Below are 26,140 nucleotides of genomic sequence, written 5' to 3' on the forward strand. Positions count from 1 at the left end.
ATAAAAAGTAGGATCCATATTTCACTATTTTTTTTACCAATTTTCCTTTACGTATATTAAAAATCCGTGGCGAACTCAAATAAGACTCCTAAAGTGGGGAGGAAGTAATACTACTCCTTTTGGGTATACATTAATACATCCCTTTCAAGCATTCAAATGGTCCAGATATTCCTGCATGGGCCAAGATCGTACCGGGCCCATTATATTGAGCCCGCTTATTTTCAAAGTTCAGAACAAGAGTGGGCCCCACACGCTCTCCTCCTCCTTCCTCACCTTATCTCACCTTAGCATTTCATAATCCAGAAATTACATTTCAATTTTCTCTCTCACACACACAGTCGAGCATTCTCCGCTTCTCCTAATCACGAGGAATCAAATTTGAGCGCCGCGACAAGCATGGCATCTCTGGCGCAGCAAATTGGCGGTCTGAAGTGCCCGCCGTTTTTAGCAGGTAGGAAGAGTAGCAAATTCTTATCCAACTCGAAGTCGGTGCTTCCGAGGAGGAGAAGCGTGATTACAGCGGCTTCAGTCATTGCTAACGCCCAGACGAGAGAGAGAATGAAGTTGAAGGAGATGTTCGAGGACGCCTACGAGCGCTGCCGCACCGCGCCAATGGAAGGCGTCTCCTTCACCGTCCAAGACTTCAATGACGCCCTAGAGAAATACGATTTCACCTCGGAAATTGGCGCCAAGGTCTCAATTCTGTACCTTCTTCATTCAATTTGTGGATTCTGTGTTTGTGGTAGCTACTCTATTGACCGTTCCCGTCATGTTTGTAGTTTATAGGATTGAGGTGACCTAGTTAGCATTTCAATTTCGACTAGGAACTCGATACATTTGGTTTTCTGCCATCAAATTTTCTAGCCCTCAGTTGTTAGGCTGAAGCTTCAAGTTATGCTGATAACCACAAGTTTCACATGTAGCAATCTAATTTCGTCTTTCTGAGTTGGTGTGAAAGTAGCTATTGGCTATCATATGGAGAGAGAGAGAGAGAGAGAGAGAGGGAGAGGTTGATTCATCTTGTTTGATTTTGGGTTTGGATTTTCAGGTAAAAGGAAAGGTTTACAATACAGACTCAAATGGAGCATTGGTAGACATAACTGCAAAGTCGTCAGCATACTTGCCTCTAAGAGAGGCATCCATCTATAATATCAAACACATAGAAGAGGCCGGCATTGTTGCTGGTGTAGTTGAAGAATTTGTGATTATTGGAGAGAACGAGGCTGATGATAGTTTGATATTGAGTCTTCGTTCGATTCAGTACGACCTTGCGTGGGAACGCATCAGACAGCTTCAAGCTGAAGATGTTGTTGTGAAGGGTAAGGTGAGTAAATTTTACAATTCTACCAATTAGAGTTTTTCTTTGGTGTTCTCTGTTAATCTTATTATTCAATATTATATATATAATCCATTTGCTGTCATTTTGATCCTTCCTGTTCAACACTTCCAACTTTTCTGATAGCTTGCTATAATCTGCGCTTACTTCCTGCAAAAAAGTTATGACATCATTTCACTCACCTTTTCTCTTTGGCTTCAATGAACAGGTAGTTGGTGCTAACAAAGGTGGTATTGTGGCACTAGTGGAGGGTCTTCGTGGTTTTGTTCCATTTTCACAAATATCAACAGTTAAATTCTCTTCCGTCCTTGTGATTCTTTATCATGGTCAAATGTTGTTATTTGGTTGCTGTAAATTTTTTATCCGATCACCTTATTTTGATATCCCATGTTTATCAGTTTTCAGTGATCATCACAAAAGTATCAATTCAGGTTTATATTTAGCTCATTCTATGCTTAGATAAAGGTTAACGTTTCTTGATATTGCATCAGAAATCGGTTGCAGAGGATCTTCTAGAAAAAGAACTTCCTCTTAAGTTTGTGGAGGTTGATGAGGAACAGTCGAGGCTAGTCCTCAGTAACCGCAAGGCCATGGCTGATAGCCAGGCACAGCTTGGAATTGGTTCTGTAGTAGTCGGCACTGTTCAGAGCTTGAAACCTTATGGTGCCTTCATTGACATTGGGGGAATTAACGGCCTTTTGCATGTCAGCCAGATAAGTCACGATCGTGTCTCAGATATAGCTACAGTTCTTCAGCCTGGTGACTCTTTGAAGGTGCATATCGCCATTTTTATGTCCCTGCAACATAGTCCCAAGAGTTTTATATTCAACTCTCACATCTTTCTTTGTAGGTTATGATTCTTAGCCATGACCGGGAGAGAGGTCGCGTGAGCCTATCAACTAAGAAGTTGGAGCCTACTCCTGGTGACATGATTCGCAACCCCAAGCTGGTTTTTGAAAAGGTTAGATTCACATGGCTTGTCCTGCAAAATATTCTGCAGCATAAGCTTATTGTTGTGCCTTGGATACTATTGTCGTGTGCATGAGTATTGTGGTTTGTGCTGACAGGCCGAAGAGATGGCTCAGACATTCAGGCAACGAATAGCACAAGCAGAAGCCATGGCTCGTGCTGATATGCTAAGATTCCAACCTGAGGTAATGGGCGTTCTTCCTTGGGTTTGTGACATGGGATAGGTTTGGTATGTTTCCTAAATAGTGCATGTCATGTTTAAGCTAACCCCTCTCTCTCCAGAGCGGATTGTCTCTGAGCTCTGAAGGGATCTTAGGACCTCTGACTTCAGAGCTGCCAGAAGACGGTATGGACTTAAGCGACATCCCCCCAGCGTTAGATTAAAGAACGACGACCTCATCTTATTCGTTTTCTTCTACTTCCTATTATTTATTGAAGGGGTTTTAACCTTTCAAATATGTAAATCGATCTACCATCTTCTAAATTGCATTGTTGTTTCAACTTTAACTTTATTCAAAGATTTGGCAAAATTCAATAAAGCATCTGCTGGTATTGAACAAATTGTTCATGTTTGCATATAATAACATGGTTCACTGTGTAGATGGATACCAAATTGAAATTACTTACACTAAAAACAGTTTACAAACAGGACCACTTGCGCAGGTCCTGCTGCAATACCCAAAATATACACAACTGATGCTCCCCCAGCCATATTTATACAATCATGGTAGTGTCTACAACGTCTCGCTAAAATTGCAATCAATCCCCACCTGCAAACGCGTGTGGTTGAGCTCTACAGGACTGTTGTAGCAGAGCGTGACTCATTACCTTGAGTCGGAGTTGTGTGGCTGTCTCCACGGAAAACTGTCTCTTCTGTTGGACAGTTTACAGTGAGTCGAGAACATGTTAGGATAGCTTGAAAGCAATCTTTTTGCTGGATGGTAATCTGCCTCGATCAACTCAAGTCGAAGCCAGCATCAGAGTTTATAGCATATACTAGTTTCTGCTCCATTTGCTCTTTACTGAACAAACAAAATAACCATTAAACAAGACCCCTTGTCATTAGCAATAACAACTTAGCAGAGAGGCGGCTGAACTTATACAAACCTTCTATATGGAGGAAGTTTGAGAAGATTCATGCAAGTAGCAGAAGTTGGCAACCGGTCGAGAGCCTCCTCAGATGCATTACCAGCAGTCCTGTTGGAGAAAAGAGGGGAACATATGCATATGTATAAGAAAATTGTACATAAAAAGATGGAGTAATTATAGGAAAAATGTATTATGGTGCCACCTCTGTATGCAAAATGTAGGTTCCAAGTATTTAAATCCAAGCAAAGGCCCGCGAGAACATCCGGTTGCGAATCTGAGAGCAGAGATGAAGAAAAAGTGTTACTAATACCACAACATGGATGCAGCAAGTATAATTACATGGTCACTGACCAATGGAATCCACCACAACTTGCAGTAGTCAAATTTCAACCATTAAAGTTCGATATTTAAGATAGAAACTTAAATAAGAATTACAGGATAACATTTCTTCACATTTTGTACAAAAAGGAAGTAAACAATCATTACCAGGATTATGCACTCTCATATACACTGACAACATAAAATTACATCCGACTTTACAGAATAGCAAACGTTAAATAATGCTTCTAAACTGGATCAGATGAAAGACTTACTTCAAAAGTTTTCTCCGATTTTCCAAGCTAAGGTTCTGAATCACTTCCCAGAACATTTCGATAACATAGTGGTCCTGACAATAATAATTTTGAAGTACGTAGTTAGACAGTTAAACAGACAACGAACAAATATAAAGGCCAGCAGACACAAACACTAATCTTTAGAGTGAATTCGCCCATCAGGAATGGGAATAGAGCAGAGCGTATTTGGGAACTACTTTAAAAAGTGTGTATGTGTGTATATATCTGTAGATGAAATTGGTTGTTAAAAGAGGAAATATAGGTATAACACAAGATTTGGAAGAACAGTAGGTACTATTCCTATGAATACAACAACAAACATGAGTAAAACTCAAATTGAAGAACACAAATCTCAAAGAAAACAATACTCACTCCATCCCACAAAATAGTTCACCTTAGTGTGTTTTGTGAGTAAAAAAATGGTCCGACTTTGTTGTCTTTTATGTTAGTAAATGTAGATAATGGTGGGCCATGTTTGTTTTGTTTTTTTGTAAATAGGTATGCAAAATGAGGGTAAAGATTGAAGGAAAGGTGTCGAGAAAATGAAAGTTAAGAAGTGTGCACTATTTTGTGGGACATCCCAAGAGGGAAAAGTGTGCATCATTTTCTGTGACGGATGGAGCAATAACTATCAACATTCTTTGCATAAACTCAACACCCAAGAAGACAAAATAACAGCAGGGGGATTTCATTTGCAGTTTGCAGAATTAAATGACAAGGTAAACACAATGAGAGAATCAAAATAGTTGAAGTGGAACCAGAAAAAACTTACTTCATGATAGCCTCCAGTGTAATTAGTGTGAGCTCGAAGATCTTCCACATCGAATCCATCTACTGAACCAGATATTAGAAGCTACAACAACAACAACAACAAACACGCATTTAGGGAAGCTATGATGAAATTTCCTACTGAATAATATTGTGACCAATGAAAAATACATTTTTTTTCTCTAGAATGGAAAATCAGCAAGAAACCAATTAAACCAAAGCTAAACAATTTTCCGATGAATACGGAACAACCCTATTGTCAACTTAAGCAATACATAAACTCAGTTTACCTGAAGTTCATGCTCATTAAATATGTCAATCCACTCTTTTGGTATTAACTGTTGGAATCCTTTCAAAAAATGTGAACTTTGTTGACGTATCTGCACAACAGTCCCAAGAATGGAAGAAATTGATATCAAGACGAGCTTTAAACAATTTGATCTTATTGTTCTGGAAATATTTCGTAATTTCCCCTTTTACTTTTGGACGGCTTGACATGAATATGAATACAGAGCTATAGACCAAATCCAAGAAGCATCTACCTGAAAGTTCAACCGATGGTTGGCTACCAGATGAATGAAAGTAATGACATTCTCATTCGATACTCGTTTGCTTTTTCCTTCTGGAAGCAGCTCTTCTTCTGTTTGCTCACCATATTCGTTGTTATCGATTACAAAGTACAATTCTAACTGCGTTTTGTCACCCCCATAGTTCTGCAAGTCATCATAAAACATGAAATTATAAAAAACATAAATAAGACTGAATTTGATACAAAACCCTACACATGTACAAGCTTAAGGGAATACGTCCTTGCATATCCATCACCAGGGATTTTGTGCGTTTCAAGAGATTTTTTCTTATAATGTGATTTTAACTTCCATTATTTGTAAAAGCAGCTGAAGTACAAGAAGCATACAGTGGAGGCCACTGGAAGCCTATATTCTATCTCTACTTTAGCATCTCTTAATAAAATTTCCGCTACCCCTCGTCATATTTGGAGTCAGTTTATATAAAATAGCCATTTTGCAAATCTTCCAAGCTTTATGATTAGTTCCAGCTAGAATAGTGCAACTATCATTCAGACAAAGTCTTCAAAGATCAGATGATTACATCTTTTCCCTGTTGTCTAAGACTTGATTTGGGTAGGCTTAGCAGCATAATTTTAATTTTAAAATAGTAACTTGAACTACTAGGTACAAAAGATAGGGTATGTTTTTGAAGGAGAAAGAGCATGTGAACTCATTGGTACTAGAAATGCATGAGGTGATACATCATGATATTTATTAGTAAAGGAGGTGTTAAGGAAATTACCTTCAGGAAAATCAAGTGGCGATACAATTCTGGATCCAAGGAAGGCAAGTCATTTAGGTAGTTATACCTGAAAAAAATGAGCTACTCAATATATTGAACCACACACCAAAGAGTAATTTTCCCGATAAAAAGTTCAGAGACTATGAATCCACATTTCAAGAGTGGAATACGAAAAAATTGCAAAAAGATGTTAGCAGTCACTATTAACCTACCAAAATTGTGCTATGAAGGTGCAGGACAATATAGTTGCTGTTAATGGGCCCCAATAAAGCCAGTATTTCTTATCTCATGACAGCAGAAGCCAATTATTAGCCCAGATCTAAGAACCACATGTTTGCAATTATATACATACCCTTTTATATCAAAGACATGCACACCCTCATGCTAATAAAGTTACAACCTCAGTACAGATGGTAAGCTTTAAACCTACTGCTAAAACACTCGAACAGAGATTTAGAGCCTAATAATAAAGCAACTGAAGAGTAAAAATGCTGCAGGATATCTGACAGCAAAGTGCTTTAACCGGATTTAGAACAAGGGAACATCCAAATGCTACATATTTAGAAGGTTCAACCTTCGATCACAAATGCCCTACTTCCCTATATTTTTGGATTTCTTTCCAGGGAAATTGTCTTTTCGTACATTCATGACTCATGAATCCACATCAATTAGAACTAAAGCATAGCTATTAAGTATGTAGAACAAGTATATTGCATATATACTAATTCTACAGCAGGAACTTACTTTTGCTTCAATTTGCTCAAGAAGAATGTTGCAAATGGTATATCAACCAGAATGCCCTCGAACATTGCCTAAAAGCAATTTTGTATCAGCATATCGCCAAAACACAAGTGAAAGTAAATCTACTCACTGGAACACTGATGAGCATTTTGCCAGGTAAGTTAGGTAACTAATCGAATACATACAAAAATAAAAGTAAGTTACATAAAATAAAAGACAACAGGAAAAGACATCAATATTGATGAAGAAAGAAAGCAATGACAAGTAGAAAGCAGAAGAACATCAATTCTCCGTCAACTTTAGTTTAGGCATCACAACTTGAGCGTGTAAAGTAACTCCTCAACTCAATTCTTATATTTCAGTAAAAATCATGACGTTGTTAACGACAATCAGGAAATACTAAGTGAGATGTTAGCAATCCAAGCCATGAAACCATTAATACCTTAGCAAGAATAGTTCCGAGAAAGTGAAAATACTCAAGATGCTGTTCATGTACCAGTCCAGATCCAGGATTTGGGTACAGGAGGTGATCCGCAGTTTCCTGAACATGCAAGCCAGCTCAATACGGAAAAAAGAGAATAGAAAGTACCACATAATACAAGACCATGTCATATAAAAGGGGGGGAATGTAAGAAAAAATAAGAAAAAATAAAAGCAAGCAAAGGCACATCAATTTCTCAGACTGGTTAGCTTAAGAATTTATACTTCATGTGTTACATCTTCGTAGGGCCAAGATAAGCATAACTCTGATTAAATATGTAAGGAAACAATAGGGTACAGAGGACTTTCTGGTTAATTGTTATCACTCATTCACTACTGCCACTTCAGGCAATCATAAGTGTTATTACTTGGTAAGTAGTCAAATCGCATCTTAGTATAGCATAAGTACAAAAGTTGGGCTGCTAAATTCATACATTGACGTATACAGAATACAAGCACATCAAAATAGTAACATAGATGAAAAAAATCTCTCAATCATGAATAATTCACAACCTTAAACAGTCCATACTGGATATCAAAAGCTGCCCGAGTAATGTTTTCCATGAAATCTTTGAAAATGCCTCCACCATCAATACCAGCCTCCTCAACTCCAAGTTCATTAACAAAAGTTATACGGATCTGGATGAAAAGAACAGGAAGATTATATAGGAAAGGGCATTAGATCACACAATAATGCAAAAGTTAATAATGTTGAGCATATGTTGCCGAGAGAAACAGGCACAACATGCAGAGATATATAGAGACTTACCACTCCCCGAAGATCATCTTCAGCCAACGCATTTAATTGGCTGAAGGAATCCTCTAATATATGATCTCTTCTTATTTTGAATCTGTTTCTGGTAAAAATTGAATGAGCACTATTTCTCTCTTTCATAGTTGCTAGCTGTGACTGCAGGAAGTCAATATCAAGTGGTGGATTAAAACAGACATAGTTCTACAATATTTATCAACATCTATCAAAGCTACATTAAAGCTAAAAAGGAAACATAGCACAACTTAAACACTCACATGAAATATTTTAGCTCTGCTTGTAAAAGGTACCAAGAAAGGAGCCTGTTTAAGAATGTCATTTGCCCGTGTATTCTCCGTCAGTGCCTGAGATGATTGATCGTAATATTGGTCAGTCAGTAAGTAGTTGTGGAGGAGATGGTAGCAATAAAAATAAAATACTAATGATTTTAATATTGTATCCAACATCATTGACAGACTATCACCTGAGACATAAATAAATCACTGGGAACATCTGCATTGAAGTCGCTAGGGGAGGTAAATTCCCGTCTGTTATTCCAGTCTTGCAACTGTAAACAATTTCGGTTCAGAATCACTATATGGAGCACAATATAATTACACATGCACAACAACAGTAAGATATATCTAACAGAAACACTCAAGTAATACTTAAGATAAAAAATCCTAAAATCTGTAAAACTCTGAGCATGAAACCTAATGTACCTGTGACATGAGCTCAGAAGCAACCACACAAACCCTGTGTTGAAGAAATTCTATGGGCTGCCTCTTCATAGCAGAAGGACCATCACCAGACTTTGAGAAATCAGGTGTTACCACTGGATTAAGCCAAAGAATCTGCCACAAGGCCTATACAAAGGAAGGAATATTGAGTTAACTTTAGTAACAAATGAAATAAGAATATTAAAGCACCAAACTATACTATAGAACCACACGACTCATGACTGATGAGTGATTATTTTTCTTTAAAAATATTAGTCTACTAAGGCTCCAAAAGCCTCCAGAAAAATGATCAAATAAGCAGAAACTAAATTTTCTATGGACTATGAAACTAATAACTATTAAGGCTCAGAAATTCCAGAGTATGGAAGTTTCTGCCCTCACTGATCTGTTTGTCTCCTTTCATAGTATCATGGCTCATATAGCAAGAACAACTGTTTATCGAGTCAGGACATAGTTCTAAAGTGACATTACTGGTCACTATTCCTACGTACTATCTTAGTTAAGCAACATGATATGTAGAAGTTTGAGTTAACAAGCTAGACGACTTAGAAACTTAAATGAAGCTTTGTACGGAAAAAAAATAGATGGTACAGCATTTACCTGTCTCAAGATGACGATTAACAATCTAATATCCTTCAACGACAGTGGCTTCTCTTGTTCATAAAACTCCTCATTGTCAACAATCGTTAGCATGTGCCTAATCCACAAGCAATAAGTTATCAACTTAACTTAAATAATAAGCCAAATATAATTGGGTGCATATTATGCATTGCAGAATTTTTGGAATCAACAAAAATGAATGCATACTTGTAGACAGGGCAGAAAACTGCTAATGGCAGTAGCCAACCAGGAGCATTGGCAGGCATATAAGCTGACCGTCCAGACAAAGAAGACCATGAATTATTCTCATTCAATCTCTTCATGAAATTCCATAGGATGGGAACCAGCTCTGTCCTATAAGCTAGCACAGTCATAATCCGCTCAAGGGGCAAAGTGTTGAAAGTCACGTGCAGAAAAGAACAAGCCGCATCAACAGCAGCCACCTCTTTGTCATCAGGCCTGCCTTTACGTGAATTTGTAGGAACAAGCGCACCCAATAAGGCATTAATCTGTGTGGTGTAGGACAAAAGAGAGGGTGAGAACGAGAGATGGAGGGAGAAACAGAAAGTAAACATGTTATCTAAACAAAAGCAAAAATAATATTATTGTATCTGACCATACACAAGATAAAACATCTTGCGTACCAATTGTAGAAGAAATCGAGAATCTAAAGCATTAAATATCTGCTGTTCCAGGTCCCTGTTCAAAGTAATTTGTGACAGCTCATCACCAACCAGCATTTCATCTTCATTCATGGAAGAATCTGAATTATGGAGAAAAATGTTATAATGGACCAGTTCATTTATATAAGAAAAACAAATGTAACTTAAATAGAATAACGACTAAAGTACTACTGTACTAGTATCTTGTATAAAAGGTTAAACTCTGCCAAGCAAATAGAACAGACCTGTACCTCCTTGATTTGGTGTTCGGAGAGGAGGAAGTGCTTGGACTAAGTATGTTGAAACGGTAGCAAAATCTATAGCCTGACAGATAGAGATCGAAAGCCATGAATTCAGAGCCACATGTGCAAGTCAACCACAGAAATGAGGGATGGGGTTAAAAACAAATCAGAGCAATCAACTTCCATCAGCTAGAAAGAAGGTAATGACACAGAATTCTAAGCAAAATGACAGTCAAACTATGGCAGATGTAAATGTATGGCTCCAACTCACAAGGTGGTGGCAAGAACAACAAAATTGTTGATCGGTGATTTATAAGAAAAAATAGTTCAGGACAAGTCCACCCCCTCTGATTCGCAACCTCCTGTCTGTAACAAAGTTACATAGGCTATTGAGTTGAAGAAAATGGAGCTGTCATCGTCTGTTACAGGGACTGTTACTAAGTGTAGTTAACACTGGCAATTTTTAAATGGTAGAGGAAGTGGCATCATGCTATCTTTATTTCATAATTATTGCATTTGCTTCTATAAGTACTCCTTGAGGTTAGAAGAGGAGTTTATGTTTCGTCAAGTATTGTATTGAATGCACTATCCGGACTTCCAATGAGAAAAGAGTCACATTGTTATTACTTTTCCTCACAAACACTGTCTGACTGTCGACAACAGATTTGTCTCCATTGCTTCTTTTCTCTAACACCCTCCCCCCAAGTGATCATTATAAGAATGGGTCATTTGAGAATTATGTATACAATAAACAGAGGTAAAACACAGGAGGAATTTTGTGTGCAGAATATTTTATGAGCAGAGGAAAGCATACAGAGTTCCCATAACAAATGCAGCAATGCCACCAATGGTTATAAAAGATTCAGAGATTCAACACTTAATAGCAGCTGACAATATTACGTACTGAAAAACATCTATTAAAGCTTGTAGCATTGAGGTGAAGAGGGAATCCACTAAGTAATAGAAAGTTACTTTACCCAAGCAAATGAACCATGCTGAGCAATAGCAACCCCAGCAACTTCCAACAGATTTCCTAGAAGACAAGCATAACTGGGAAAATCACTTGATATATCACCAGGCAGAACATTGGTATGATCTTTCACACATGATACCATTTGATGAAGATAATGTTGACTCAAATGTGGTGCAGCAAAAATCTGAATATGTAAGATAAGTTAGCCAAATAGTCATAAAAAACACACATAAGAAATGTAACTATAATTTAACTGCACAGATAGAAAACATATGCAATGTGAAAACAACTGTTAAAAGTTACTTTACTAAACCAAGTATAAAGCAAGAGGTTGATATCTCCAGAGCCAGAGAGCCACTAGACTTGGCCCTGAAACACATTCACCTAAATACTGACTGCATGTAACTCGGTGAATCATGTCTCCGATGGATAAGGAAGTACTAGCGAAAAATCAAAACTAAGAGGTAAAGAAGGTAGAAACTACCTCTTTCAAGTGTGGGAACAGCCGCCACAAAAAAGGAACCACAAGTATCTGGGATGAGAAGCTCCTTCGAGGATCACTACTTGAACATGTACAAGATGCTTGATCAACATGGGAAAGTATAAGGGCAAGAAGGCTCTCCAATGAAGAGATAGTCCCCGTAGAGCCTTGCAAATTTTTTTTCTACAAAAATTAAAGCTTGTCATTGTTGCTTATTGGTATGCACTCAAGACATAAAATCTGTATGGTACATGTATATGTAACCAACTATTCATGCAGCAAATAGTCAAAAAAATGCCAGGCACCTTGCCATGTCTATATAATGAGATGATAACGTACACTTATATAAGTTTCATCGCCAGCACAACAAAAGCTAGTGGAATCAATTCAACTAAAATTAAGTTTTCCTTAGCCATTCAATTCCATGTATGTAATAACAGAGTTCAGCTACCACTAAGTGGAAAGCTTTGAACTTCAGCGAAGTATGGCCCAACTTATAAATTTTTATTTACAATAATGGAATTCAGCTTTGACTCAACTTGAAAAAAGTTTACCAAATGTAAGCATGAATTGAATTATAGAATAGTATTCAAAAGTTGGCATCGATATATACAGATCCAACTATGTAAATTAAGATTTTTTTTCTAATATATTTACCTTTTAAGGAATTAAATATTTAATTTTGAAGAAGTACTTACATAATGACTATTTCCCATTTTTACCCGGGTAAGGAAATTTTTAGTTCTATAAATGATAAGGAACATCTTTGCATATATCCAAAAGAATGAAGTTATGAACAAAGTCCAGAATATTTTTTTGGAAATTATTGGACATAAACTTTGAACCTAATCAAATTTTACTCCGCCAACAAGAAGAGGCACACATGATATTGATATATTAATGTAATTATTATCTAGGCTATATACAAATTCATGGAGATTAAGCTTATGGGACATCTCAAATGCTTCTATTCTGCATAATGAAAAGATCATACTTCTGTAGAGTGAACAAGAATCCTTTTCAATTTACTGCAGTTCTAAACTCTTGTTACTCTTCAAGTGGTAAACCATTTGCCACAATAGGTGACTTAATGAAAAGTTGTTGGTGCAGGACTGCATAGTTCTCTTCTTAAAATAAATAATTATTTTATTAAAAAAGGTCACACATTCTAAGTTGGTCAATAAATTTATAATCCCAAACCCACATTACAGTAAGAAACAAATGCGCAGACTTCATCAACGAACCTCTACATTACACAAATTTGCTTACAAGTGGCAAAAGAAAGCACCCGCACAACCAAAAAAGAATAGATATCAAATTACTTGTGTTTGTAAAGATTAATTGACCGAAAGGTAGGATAAACCACATAAAGCAAAACCTACACCACATGTACTCAATTAAAGAACAGAAAAATTCATGCTGATTACCTTCTCCAGCAGGAAAATTTCTCTGAGCATGGAGAACATGTTTCTATCTGACAAATAGCATAATATGTTACATGCCCAAGGTAGCTTTGGATCAATCAATGAAATAACAGCATCCAGTAATACATTCGCTGATTGATTGGACTTCTCAGGTGCGGAAAATAACTGATCTTTCAAACGATCCCTATTCAGATCAAAAGGATAGACTCATTAATAAAGGTAGATAAGCCAATAGCCTAATTTAACATCTTGTGATTCATAAAAGACCTGAAAATGTGATTTTCACCAATTAGGTAATAATTCTGGTTGACTTACACATAAACTAACGTCATTAATGCTTGAGACAGAAGGATGAGAATATAGGACGCTCATATATTTGACAAAATGGGAAGAGTTCAAGAGTCGATACAAACTGCTGTGTGAAAGAATTAAAAGGACTCCTAGTAACAAACCTATTTTCGTAGATCGCACGAAGGCAAGCATAAGCAAGATTTTTAACCCTGTACTCCACCAGAGCATGCTTGGATGAGTAATCCATGCCAGCAAAGAGGCTCACTGCATCACCTACAGTAAGAACAGGCAGACTAAGTAGGCAAAATCAAGCTATTAACTGAAAATAGCAAAACCAACCTCAAAACACAAATGCAAAACTGAAAATCAGTACAATTCATGAAAAACAAGGAGTTGCATGAACACCAAAACTAGGTACTAAACAAGCAAATAAGCATTTAATTTACAACAGAGAATCAAGAATGATGTGTGAGGATAAGAAGAAAACACACCACTATCACAAACAAATTCTAGAAGCAATCGGCATATCTCCACAAGGGCGGAAAAATCAGCTACATATCTCGGGTTAAAGAAGAAAAGAAACTGGTAGATAAAATCTGAATCTGGCCCAAAGCACTGCCTGAAAAGATTGATAAGCAAAATAAGAGACGGACATAGGATGAATGCAACAGAAGAACAAGAAACATTAACGGTTAGATAACACTTGAACTGAAAATAACACTGAATTAATACTCAGGACAGACATTCAAGGCAAAGATTTAATACAATTCTGCACCTGTTAACATCTTGACAATACTGCCCATAGTTCAGGAAAAAATTATGACGGACTTTGGAACGTTCACCCTCGACCACCCGTCTTCCTCTGAAGCATTTCTGTGGGTAACAATTAGTCAATATCCATAAAACTCTTGGACTTTACAGTCACAAGAACTCATTTCAAACAAGAATTTGAATACACTAACATTGATCTCCATCAAATGAGAAGACAGATACAAGTAAAATCATAATTGATAAATTGAAACAGAATTAGCAGAAACAAGTCTCGAACTTTATTAGTATAAACATCAGAAGAAATAATAATGTTCACTAATTGGTAAGGAAGGAAGAAAACTAACTCTGCAGAAAAAGGTTGAGAAATAACCTTTCACGCACCTAGCTCTTTGTAATTACATCCAATCTCCAGAACTAAATTAGATATTGCTATACATCACTATTTTATCTAGTTATACAACAATATCTAGCTCTTTGTAATTACATCCAATCTCCAGAATTGAATTAGATACTGCTATACATCACTATTTTATATAGTTATACAACAATAGCCACACTTTTCTTCTTTCTGTCTTTTGTAAATCATAAATGATAGAAGCTGTATAATATGTGAGCATTATTTAAGTAATTATGGTAAGAGAATGCATGTGAGGGATTATACATTAAAATAGAAAATAAGAACAGTAATTTGGATGGGACCACAAAATTTTACAGTCCATTATAAGAACAGTATATACTAATACGAATGGCATTCCACTCAAGGACTTTATAACTCGTTCAGCTAGCAACCACATATTCATTCTTAAGGTTTCTCCATCGGAAACACCACTAACACCATATCAATTTTTTTTGATAACGTATTTGAATAACCAAAGAGAAAAGTATTATCATGAAGAACTTTGCAGCAGAAACTAATGATAGTCATGGTTTGTGTTTCAGTGTGACATGTATTAAAGAGAGATGACTATAACCCTAAGGTAAGATAAGAACTGACGTCTATGTCTGATAACTAATTACATGCAGCTTGTTGTATATTGATGTAAATCACTAAAATTACACATCACGTACACTGGACATAAAAATTATACGTACTGTTAAGGCTGTTGTACTATTAGCCTAACAAGAAATAATTGAAGTACTATTATTTTATTCTTTTCAGTTTGAAAAGTACTCAAGACTCGGGCATGAGTGATGAGAAGGGGATTTGCAATAGTTTACAGACACCATTAGAAGAGCAGAGGGTCTTCTGAGTAAAAGCTAAATTTTAGCCCAGGCCCTAGGTCACGTACAAACATCACAAAGACAATTATATCACTTTGTAATGCAATGAACCTTCACAAGGAACTAAACATATCTTAAGGAAATAAACCTTTTACCACATTTATGTCAGATTCTCTCAGGAGAAGACAAATTCGATTATGAAAGCGCAAAATGCACATGCCTGCTTATATAATGGAAAATATTTATAACAATGACAAGGACAATATAAACCTTACCTAGGAAAATACTAGCTTCTTTCCCAATGAATAGACTGAAGCACAAAAGGTGATCCATCATTCTTTATGAGGAGTCACTAGACTCTCTACTATATTCGGTTCGAAATAATTTCAAACGAGACTAGAATAATCAAGGAAAATTAGAACCAGTGCCTCTAACAAGAGCTCCTAATGTTAGTTTTCTTAAAAAGGCTGCATTCGCTCATAAATTGTTGAAAGCTATAATGTATCAACGGTATGGAAGTTCTCATGGCTGTGATCCTAATTCCAGTTGTGAATTTCAAATATGTCAAACATATAGGAATAATAGCATTAATCCTACCTCACAAACTCAACATCACATAAGCACCCCGTATTCAATATTTTGAGGTTGGAAAGTTGGAATTACTCGCAATCAATTACTGAAGCCAAACAAAACGCCACATTTCGCCCATGCAAGCCAACAGTCAGCTCACACATCCATGAACAATCAAACATAACAAAACCATCTGCTTCTGCTACAAACTGTTGAAAGCTATAATGCATTGAATCAGTAAGGAAGTTCTCATGATCACGTTCCTTGTTCCAGATTTCCAGTTGTGAAGTTCAATTCCGACAAACATAAAGGAACAATTGCACCAATCCTACAACATAAAGTCGGCCCCTACGCTCACAAACCTTAATATTTCAATATTTTCTAGTCCAGATGGTTCAAACTCAAAACATCACAGAAGCACCTCATATTCAATCGTCTGACATTCTAATTCTCGCAATTAATCACTAAATTCGAACAAAACCACATATCCCCCACACAATTCGAAAAAAAGGTACCAATTGCGCCAACAGTCAGCTCACTCGCCCACGAACAATCAAACAGCACCAAAAATTATATTAAAAATAAATAATTATAAGAAAAACCTGAATTATCAGAGCAGCCGAATTCTGCTGGCGCAACCATAGGCGTTTGTTCCTCTCCAATCGCGTCTGCTCCAGAAGCTTCTGTCGGTCTCGCTCTTTGGAGCTCCGACCGCCCAAATCCACCCGTTTCCGCGTCGTCGGATCACCGCTGAAAAACATATTTTCCTCCTCTTCCAAATTCAGGGATCCGCCAATCCAAAACCCTAATTCACAAGGCACAAGCTAGACTTGTTGATGAAGAAATCAAGCGGAAGTCTCCTAGTCCGAAGAAAGGTATAGAGAAAAACGTGGAGTAGTTTACAGTGATTCAACAGTAACAAATTTATATATATACATAAACATTGTTTTCATTTTCCTAGAAAAGTAGCATTTTAAACTGTAGCATTTAATTGTTGCTTTTAATAAGCCCATCAAATGTTAGATTTAGTCTATCCTCTTCTGTATGGGCCTATTAATATTTTAATGGGCCCAATAAGTTTTTTGGTCCAATATCAGTGAAGCCCAAAATTAATGGTAATGGAGTAGTTAATTTATTGTACGTTTTTAAGTTAGGATGTTAATCCCGCTCGACGATCTCAATGGCCCATTTAGTATAAAAGGTTATTATGTTGTAACTTTCTTACTCGATTATAAGTTCAATCCAATTAGCCTGCAATCAGAGTAGGACTTATCTAACACTCTAATTTAAAATATTTAAATTATTTATCACGGATATTTAAATTTACTCTATCAAACATGTTAACAAAGTATCACAATCAAATTTTTTGCCACACGTTATCACATCCTATGAGTTGTAGACTGATATACACTCTCATCTCTTTTATTAAAACAAAAAAAAGGTTGTCTATTGGAGAAACCTTTGAGTATTTTTATTTTTAATCTTTTAGCGTGGATGAACAAAATTCAAAACTAAATAAATAAATATTGTTGATAACAAAGCAAATGATGGAAAGCAACCATGATACAAAGTGGAGTTAAGCCCACCCGTTGAATGTCAAATTGTAATTAGGTTTTCTTGCAAAAGAAAATTGTATTTCTATAACATGCTGCGCCATGAATAAATTTTCAATATTCATAGAAAAATATATGCATATATACATAATATGATGTCAAAATATATGACTATATTATTAGCTTTCCACAACAAACTCCTAGGTTTTGTTGTGAGTTGTTGACCATAAACAAAATTGGCAAAATGGAAAGCCAATGAGATTTGGTTTGACATTGCAATTGACCCTTTGAATTTTGTTATAATAATGGGGTTGTAGAGGAATTGAGAGTGACCATCTTAGCATGCATTATGCCTCAACTTGCACATAACTTTTTGAATATAAATATCTCATTCAAACTAAATCTAATTCCACGTTCTTCTTATTCAGTACTCCCTCCGTTCCCTTATAGTTGAGTCATTTTTCCATTTCGGGAAGTTCCCTCATAGTTGAGTCGTTTCCATATGCAGTAACATTTTTCTCATTCTTACTTTATACTCTCTCTTACTTTATTTTCTATACTTTATTCACTTTTACTTTATTCTCTCTACTTTTTTTCATTTCTTACTTTTTTATCTATTTATTTAACACACTCAACATCTCTTTTTTACGCTCCGTGCCAAAAAGTTTTGCATCAACTATGAAGGAACGGAGGGAGTACTCCATTTATCCAATGAAAATTTATTTTCATAAATTTATTGGTTTTTATTTAGACGTACTTCAATAAATATTGTACAAAACTATTCATTGTGTACGAGTTATTAGTCGTATAATATATGTATGGCATCCTAATATCTTGTTTGACCTAAACTACACAATTTATTATAAACCAAAAGCCTTAAATTAAATAACATACGAATAATGTGATACATACCACCTCCAGTTGATCATATATCTAATACAAACCATAATGTATCAAATCTATCAATTAATTTTGTTGGGTTACAAACCCATCCCACATCGGATGAGTAGGGGAAGTTGGAAGGTGTATATAATTCCTATCCAACCCCAATTAGTTTGAGGCCTTTTGGGAGTGACCCAAAAATAAATCCGTGCGGGCTTGACCCAAAGCGGACAATATCAAACTAATGTTGCAGTCGACGATCCTAACAAGTGGTATCAGAGCCCAGGTGGCTATGGGTCGTGCCTGGATGAGCCCCGGTTAGGGTCGGGCCCTGAAGGACTCAAAGCTAGAGTCGGGCCCAGGATGACCCAGGGGCTTGGGCTGGAACGACCCATGTTCGTGTCGACTGCGTTCCCGATGTGGTCTCGGTTTGAGGGGATGTTTGTTGGGTTACAAACCCATCCCACATCGGATGAGTAGGGGAAGTTGGAAGGTGTATATAATTCCTATCCAACCCGTTCCCGATGTGGTCTCGGTTTGAGGGGATGTTTGTTGGGTTACAAACCCATCCCACATCGGATGAGTAGGGGAAGTTGGAAGGTGTATATAATTCCTATCCAACCCCAATTAGTTTGAGGCCTTTTGGGAGTGACCCAAAAACAAATCCGTGCGGGCATGACCCAAAGCGGACAATATCAAACTAATGTTGCAGTCAACGATTCTAACAAATTTGATTTCAATATATCCTACCGACAAACTATGATAATGATATGTTATTTAATAGTAAAAGATATTAAAGTTAAATGTATCACACTTTATCTAATACTAATGGTTTCCAAACAAGTCGTCTATTCTACGTAATCTTGTGGTCAATTTAGAATATCAGGAATAATTAAAGTGACTTTCCATGGTCTCGAGAACTTAGTGACGGCTTAAATCATGAATTAGAAAGTGGTGCACGAAATTTCCCCTCTCAACATAACCATTAATGGAGATGATTGGAGGGAAATAAGAGAGTCGAAAAGAAGTTGATGTCGGATCTCTCGATATGACCGGATTATTTGTAGTGTCTTGGTGTCATCTTTGTTGTCCGGAAAGGTCTCAAACTATCAATTTTAGGTGTTGCATAGGAGCTTTAATGTTTGATATAATTATTTTGGACTAGCTTGTTCTCTCTTGGTTTTATTTTTAAAAGAAAGAGAGTCATTTGTACATTTGTAAAGAATAAAACAAGTAAATAAAATTTGAGAATTCAAAAGAAAATGTATGTATTTATGAAATTTGAATAGTCATTAAACCGTCCACTCTACTGTTTATAAAATGTGAGGATTCAAAAGAAAATGTATGTATTTATGAAATTTGAATAGTCATCAAACCGCCCACTCTACTATTCAAATCACCTCAAGAAATCAACTAATTATGCAAGCTGATTATAATACTAAAGCACTAATCGATACTTTGGTTATAGCCCATTTGAGAAATCTATTCATTATTAATTTAATGAAGTTGAATTATCTCTTGTCAAAGAAGGAAATGCTTAAGGAATTTTTTTTCAGTCTCCATACACGTTTGGTCAATTACATGGTGTCGTTGACATGGTAGACCTGCATGCTTAAGTGATTCATAATTAAACACAAACATATTAAAATGTAATTAATATATGTTACAAACTTTCGAATTAATTAAATCTTAATGGTCAGGCAACTTGGCTTAAGCTGCCAATATAATAAAATTAAAGTAAAATTAGACCCGCAATGTTAAATGATTAAGAAAGTAAACTAATCCAAACATTCTAGAACTATAACACTACATCTTAAGTAGTTTAATATTAGTGACATAGATATTAATTAAAAATAGTACAACACTAATTAGTTTTATACTATCCAAAATGCAACTGTGAATCAGCTTACATTTTTGTGTACCAACTTTTTGCCTACAGTTTGTCTCAATTGTGAAGAACGCCGATTTTTGGTTGTTGAGTTCATACATAGGATTTTTAGCTTTTTGGCAACTTTTCCACCATTTATTTTCTTGACAATTATTTCTAATCCAATTTTAGGAACTTTTTGAACATAAGTGGGACAAGCTTTAACACACAGCATGCACATAAAATTTATATATGATTGCTTTTTCTTTCTTTTTTTGTTCGAAAAATGGTCGGTGTTTTCGTTTATGCTCACTATTTTGCTCGAAAGTTTGCTAGCACAATGGCGTGCTCACAAAAAAGTGGCCGCAAATGGCCGGGTTTTTTTTGTAGTGGCTGATCTAGATAAATCTCATTCATGTACAACAGCAATTTATATACCAATGCATTTCTATTGTTTTTATGAGTATTGAAATTCTGAAAAACAAAATATTGCTATATTACCTACCGATTTAAATGTGCAAAAATTTGTAGCCATTTTCTTTGAGGTGCCAAAAGTTTGACTTATATATATTGGCCCTCTCATCAACTCCATCATGTGTGTAAAATCTTCTTAGGTAGCATATTATACGTCACTACTAGAAAATTGGCTTGTAATGACACTTAAAATTGTCACTAGAAAATTACTGTGCTGACACTTCATCTATAATGGCACTTATGCAAGTGCAGCACCGGGTACCTGTAGTAAGAGGTAGTGTGTAGATAGTACATCTATGATGGCACTTTTTACGTTGAAGTGCAGTAACAATATATTATAAAGTGCAGTGAAAAGCTAGTGTGTAGATAGTACATCTATGCTGGCACTTTTTATAAAGTGTGATAAAAAAAGTGTAGTGAAAAGCAATTTTTCTAGTAGTGCGTGTATTTTATATTGATGATGACATCATTGTATTTTATTTGTTATTGTGTATATCATATTCATATGGATGTGTTAGTTAATGACGTGGTAGATATTGGTGATCTTTAGTTATTTAATTTGTAATACTTTCCTAATAAATTAAGTGTTATTTTTGGATAATTAAAAAGCACAAACCATCTTAGGATGCGAGCAAAGAGTGCAAGTAGTTTAGACATCAATTTATAGTCTAATTACAAAGGTACGAGAACAAACATTTCTTCTCTTTCTCCTTGTTGGATTGTAGCTCTTGGGATATTGCTTTATCACGAATATCTTAAATGAACCACGCTATAACATATACTCTTTCTATTCCCTAAAAATAGACTAATTTATTTGGTTGACCCTTAGGATCATACCACTTCAATATAAGAAAATATTTTTCTTTCCAATGAGGTGGGTCTCATTAACTCACAAAACAATACTGTATAAAATCTCAAACCAGAAACCAAATATTTCATATTTATTGGGACGGAGTGAGTGCATATTAAAATTCATTTCGTTTCAAAATTGGTCTATTTTTAGGTGACAAAGGAGTAGAATATATATATCATAACTCTTTATCAAACATTCGAGCATCCAACAAATTTAGGAAGCACGTCTCCATGTCTTTAGGGAGACAAATGGAAATACTTCAACATTCACAATTATAGTACCAAATACTGCTAAATCCTTCGCAATAGTATGTGTTTGATGGTCTCTAGTTCTTCTTTGCAAAACACACATCTACGCTCACTGGCGGATCTAGGGGGCAAGAGGGGGCGGTCGCCCCCTCCCGGCCATTCGGAGAGCCTAAACTTTCCCTTGAATCAAGCCGAAAATAGCATATCCGCCCCCTCCGTAGCTCCGTGTAGTGTAGAAATGTACTTTGTTTCCAATAAATGTCATATAAAATGTAGTAGTCTAATGGTTTGGTTGTTTTTTTTTAACTAAGAGGTTAGGGTTCAACCCTCAACAAGAACATATTTTATCCAATTTTTTCTTTTTTTATTTCAACAATTCATATTTCTTCTTATTATCAAAATAATACCTTTAAATACTTTATGAAATGTAAACTTTTGCTAATTTGCATATATTATGTTGTTATATTTATTCTTTAGTTAAAATCATTTTTAATCTTGTGTTAATATTTCTTAGTCCTTAAGTATTAATAATTTGTGAATTCTCGTAACAAAATAAACATTTTAAATATTTTTGAAATCTAAATATTTACAATATTTTATATTTTTAAATGAATAATACATATATACAAGCTAATGCATGTTTATATTTTATTAACGAAGCTAGTGCTACTTAAATATTAATATAATATTATTTATTTTATTATTAAAAATAATATAAATTAAATATTTAATATTTAAATAATAAATTCCGCCCCCGCCATTTTCGGAGTTTGGATCCGCCACTGTCTACGCTCTCCTATTTTCGCTACACCAAGTCTAAAGAGTCTTTCATTAGTATTCAGTCATCCAATGTCACGCCCGCCCGCCCACCCCAGGGGTGTTACAAACGAGGCGATCGTGACCAAGGGACAAACATTAACAATAGCATTTAAAGATAACAGTTCATAAGAAAGGCTCAATTAGCTTAAAAGAATAATATATATCAGAGTGTATGATACACAGAGTGCAAACTCGACTTTAGCTCCAAACAAATGGGAAAAGCTCGAATAAAATAAGAGTGTCTTTTCAACAATCAGCAACTCGAGATAAAATTTTCGAGCACAATACTTGGCAAAAGAAACCATATTCAGCGGAAGCATTTCGAGAGTAGAATAATGTCATGTATGAAGACACAACATATTCTGAAACTTTCATAGACATCTTCTTCACTTTTATGCTCAACATCGCCCGCCGTCATCACTGCTCAACCTGCACATTTTTAAAACAAATGCAGGGCTGAGTACTTGGTGTACTCAGTGGACACGTGCCGAAAATATATTTATAAAAACAGATTTTGTCAAGCCACTCTTTGAGTGAACTCGGGATTTTAGGAAAAGTCCGAGAACACTAAACATTTTTCTTTTCCTTTTTCAAAAGCGATCTTTCGATCTATTTTCCTGGAACATATGCCGTATCTGACAAACCCGATTTCACTATCTCTTGTCCATTCATCATTCATCGTTCCTTTCATCATTCATCATATCTTAACATTCAAGTGCCGGGGAAGTGGTTACCTCCCACGGTCTCCCATCAATCCATTCCATTCATTGTTGCAGTCAGATAGGCATAGTTCCAAAACAAAATATGGCTTGACATAATCTTTTCAACTTTATTTTCCACAAAACGTTTTTGAAACATAAATCATTTTTCTGCATAGGTCGAGCATCATCTCACATCACATCAACGAGTCGAGCAAATCACAAATCACTCGATATATCAACACATATTTCACGTAACATCACTTTCACTTTGATCACATATAACATGATGCTTCGAAAGCCCACGTAAAAACTTCTCGTAAAAACTGTACGGTAACTAGAAAGCCCACGTAAAAACTTCTCGTAAAAACTGTACGGTAACTAGAAAGCCCACCTCGTTCGTTTAAAGCCTTCACGCTGTGCTCCTTTCTTTCTCCTCTTCTCTTTCTCGGCTACGCTCACGCCGCCACCACGCTACCGCCACCGCTGCTGTATGCGCGGCGGCTCGCCGTCGCGGTCCGCCCCAGCCACCGTCGCCGAGGATCTCCCCCAGCCGCCGACGCCGTTCCCGACAGGTAGGTGGTCGGAAATTCGTTCCTCCATCCCCTCTCTTCTCTCTCTCGGATTTCTCTCGATTGTGAAGTAAAGAAATGAAAAGGATGGAGGTTGTATATATAGAAATTTTTTTTCATAAAAGACAAAATTTTACGTCTTTTCGTTTCGATGCGACGAGTAATTAATGCGGCCGTCGTTGGAAAACGTGCCTGATGCGATGTGGTTCTTATCCAACTTTTCGTCTTGATGTGACGCGGTTCTTATCCAACTTTTCGTCTTGATTTGTTGTTGAAAGTGTATTTGATACGTGGTCTATTCTTTCGTGTATGTATCATTTTGGGCTCGTAACAATTGGGTTTCAAATTGGGCTAGGAAAGAATAATTTACTTCTCTCGATAAAAGAAACAAGGTCGAAAAAATTTTAAAGTGTACAAACAACGGTTCTTTCAAGAACAAAATAAAAAGGTAGAAAAAGTCGGGGTGTTACATCCAAGGTATTTAGTCTTCCTTGGATGACAAATCTACTTGAAGTTATGCTTAGCTGATGCGAGATGATAATGTAAAGAATATTTCGAGCTACTCTGTATGGGTAAAGATTTGCATCCATTTTATTCAATAATGAGAAGAATTAAAATGTCAACACGATACATTAAAATATCAATACATAGTGTCAACCAGTATACTGAAATGTCAACAAAATTATGTGTTGACATTTTAATGTTATCGTATTAACATTTTAATACATTGCATTGATAAATTGACAAAGTTAGCAACTTAAGAAAATTAGCAATTGATCACACATCTGTGCTACCCAAAATTACCTTTAATCAGTTTTTAAAACAAAAGGAAAGCTCTTTTTAAACTCCAACTAAATAAATTGTGAGTATTACTAGTTTAATTAATTTTTGAGCTGTAGCTTTGGATAAAACAGCAACTATGAAACGTGTCGGTGCCCGGTTAGTCTCTCACCGTTATAAAATAATCCATACTATGGAGCCCACATGGAATGTGCAATTTGATCAAGTTACAGTAATGTTGATAATTTTATCATGATTTTTCGTTTGTCTAATTATAATTTATATATTAATGCGAAGTACATTATGCCAATTTGACGAGCCACCTCAACTTTTCAAAGCCATATTATAATAATATGGCTTCAAAAGATATTTTTTATAGTAATTTAACTGAACATATATACCAAAATAGTTTAGAATTTAAATGATAATCTTTTATAGTAGTATTTATATATACATGTGTGATAAAAAAAAATTGTAATCCGTAGTGTACTTGTGAACTCTATAGTACATTTGGGGTATTCGGTTTGCAAGATTGTATTCGGGATTAAATTTGTAATGTGTTTGGTTCATAAGATTCAACCGCATAACTCAATCCTAGATGGATAATCATAGGATAATTAGTCATAGTTAACCCCCTACAACTAAAATAATCTCACAACTCAATCCTAGATTGTATCTAGATATTATTTTATCTTGGAAACCGAACACGGCCTTGGAGTATAACAAAGACATGTTTGCATGATTTGATTGGGTCATACTATATAATTATATTCATATCTAAAGCATTGCAAATCTTAATGAGACGTCGTTTCAAAGCGTGGACTAGGAAAAAAACATCAATCCAAAACATGTAGCACTGAATCTGGATAGTTTGCATCTAATCTGAATGTTGAATTCTAGTCCATCAACTTCAAAAAATCTGTTTGTTTTATCATCAAATATTGCCAAGCTGTATTATCTGAATTAGGTAAATATTAAATGAAAAATGTATGTGTCAGTCACGTGTTTATTGATTTTTAGGTCTAGTAAATTTGATGCTGCAACGAGTTAAATCTTGACCTTAGCATATTCTATTTGCCCTTGAAGATCCAAATTTTCATTAGGACAATCTTGGACTAGATTTATTGGTTGAGGTTACCTCTTCTCCCTTGACTAGCTTGGTCTATAAGATTTGCTATAGTCTACGTGTCCATGTGCAATTTATTAAAACGATAATGGATACTTATCACGCTAACTGGAATAAAGGGAGTATTATTTTAAACGTCGTTGATTCTTTATATATTTTTATAATCATCAATTGGTGAGATTTTCACAGAATAAAATTTGCTACGTAAAGAGAAATGGTCGATGTTAAATTGAG

At 35.8% G+C, this 26,140-nt stretch overlaps 2 protein-coding genes across 3 annotated transcripts; one reads left to right on the forward strand and one right to left on the reverse strand.

Annotated features, from left to right (window-relative positions):
- Positions 1 to 289: 289 nt before the first annotated feature.
- LOC121796051 (30S ribosomal protein S1, chloroplastic-like) lies at positions 290 to 2,866 on the forward strand. Its single transcript, XM_042194764.1, has 7 exons — positions 290 to 693; positions 1,049 to 1,324; positions 1,545 to 1,625; positions 1,828 to 2,109; positions 2,187 to 2,297; positions 2,404 to 2,490; positions 2,588 to 2,866. The coding sequence occupies exons 1-7, from the start codon at positions 397 to 399 to the stop codon at positions 2,687 to 2,689; spliced, it is 1,236 nt and encodes a 411-aa protein (XP_042050698.1). The 5' UTR covers positions 290 to 396; the 3' UTR covers positions 2,690 to 2,866.
- Positions 2,836 to 16,919, reverse strand: LOC121796050 (E3 ubiquitin-protein ligase UPL6-like). Of its 2 annotated transcripts, none has more exons than XM_042194763.1 (26): positions 16,637 to 16,919; positions 14,248 to 14,345; positions 13,964 to 14,091; positions 13,634 to 13,745; positions 13,185 to 13,365; positions 11,761 to 11,940; positions 11,281 to 11,460; positions 10,313 to 10,385; positions 10,044 to 10,162; positions 9,607 to 9,908; positions 9,400 to 9,496; positions 8,782 to 8,925; positions 8,544 to 8,627; positions 8,338 to 8,424; positions 8,078 to 8,218; positions 7,822 to 7,947; positions 7,271 to 7,369; positions 6,832 to 6,899; positions 6,088 to 6,154; positions 5,319 to 5,489; positions 5,067 to 5,156; positions 4,781 to 4,861; positions 3,988 to 4,061; positions 3,597 to 3,668; positions 3,413 to 3,502; positions 2,836 to 3,327 (listed from the first exon to the last, which is right to left on the reverse strand). In XM_042194763.1, the coding sequence occupies exons 1-26, from the start codon at positions 16,793 to 16,795 to the stop codon at positions 3,261 to 3,263; spliced, it is 3,090 nt and encodes a 1,029-aa protein (XP_042050697.1). In that variant the 5' UTR covers positions 16,796 to 16,919; the 3' UTR covers positions 2,836 to 3,260. The 2 variants fall into 2 exon arrangements, with proteins under 2 accessions (XP_042050697.1, XP_042050696.1); XM_042194762.1 differs by having other exon boundaries at positions 10,307 to 10,385.
- Positions 16,920 to 26,140: the final 9,221 nt, after the last annotated feature.

The sequence above is a fragment of the Salvia splendens genome, chromosome 3 (genome assembly GCF_004379255.2).
Source record: "Salvia splendens isolate huo1 chromosome 3, SspV2, whole genome shotgun sequence".
NCBI lineage: Eukaryota > Viridiplantae > Streptophyta > Magnoliopsida > Lamiales > Lamiaceae > Salvia > Salvia splendens.

Coding starts and splice junctions, on each gene's coding strand:
- LOC121796050 (XM_042194762.1), bottom strand. CDS start 16,795: ATGTTTTTCAGCGGTGATCCGACGACGCGGAAACGGGTGGATTTGGGC. Junction 11,461..11,760: donor TGTTCCCACACTTGAAAGAG/GTAGTTTCTACC, acceptor TTACATATTCAG/ATTTTTGCTGCACCACATTT. Junction 8,425..8,543: donor GTGATTTATTTATGTCTCAG/GTGATAGTCTGT, acceptor CAATCATCTCAG/GCACTGACGGAGAATACACG.
- LOC121796051 (XM_042194764.1), top strand. CDS start 397: ATGGCATCTCTGGCGCAGCAAATTGGCGGTCTGAAGTGCCCGCCGTTT. Junction 1,626..1,827: donor CATTTTCACAAATATCAACA/GTTAAATTCTCT, acceptor ATATTGCATCAG/AAATCGGTTGCAGAGGATCT. Junction 2,110..2,186: donor AGCCTGGTGACTCTTTGAAG/GTGCATATCGCC, acceptor CTTTCTTTGTAG/GTTATGATTCTTAGCCATGA.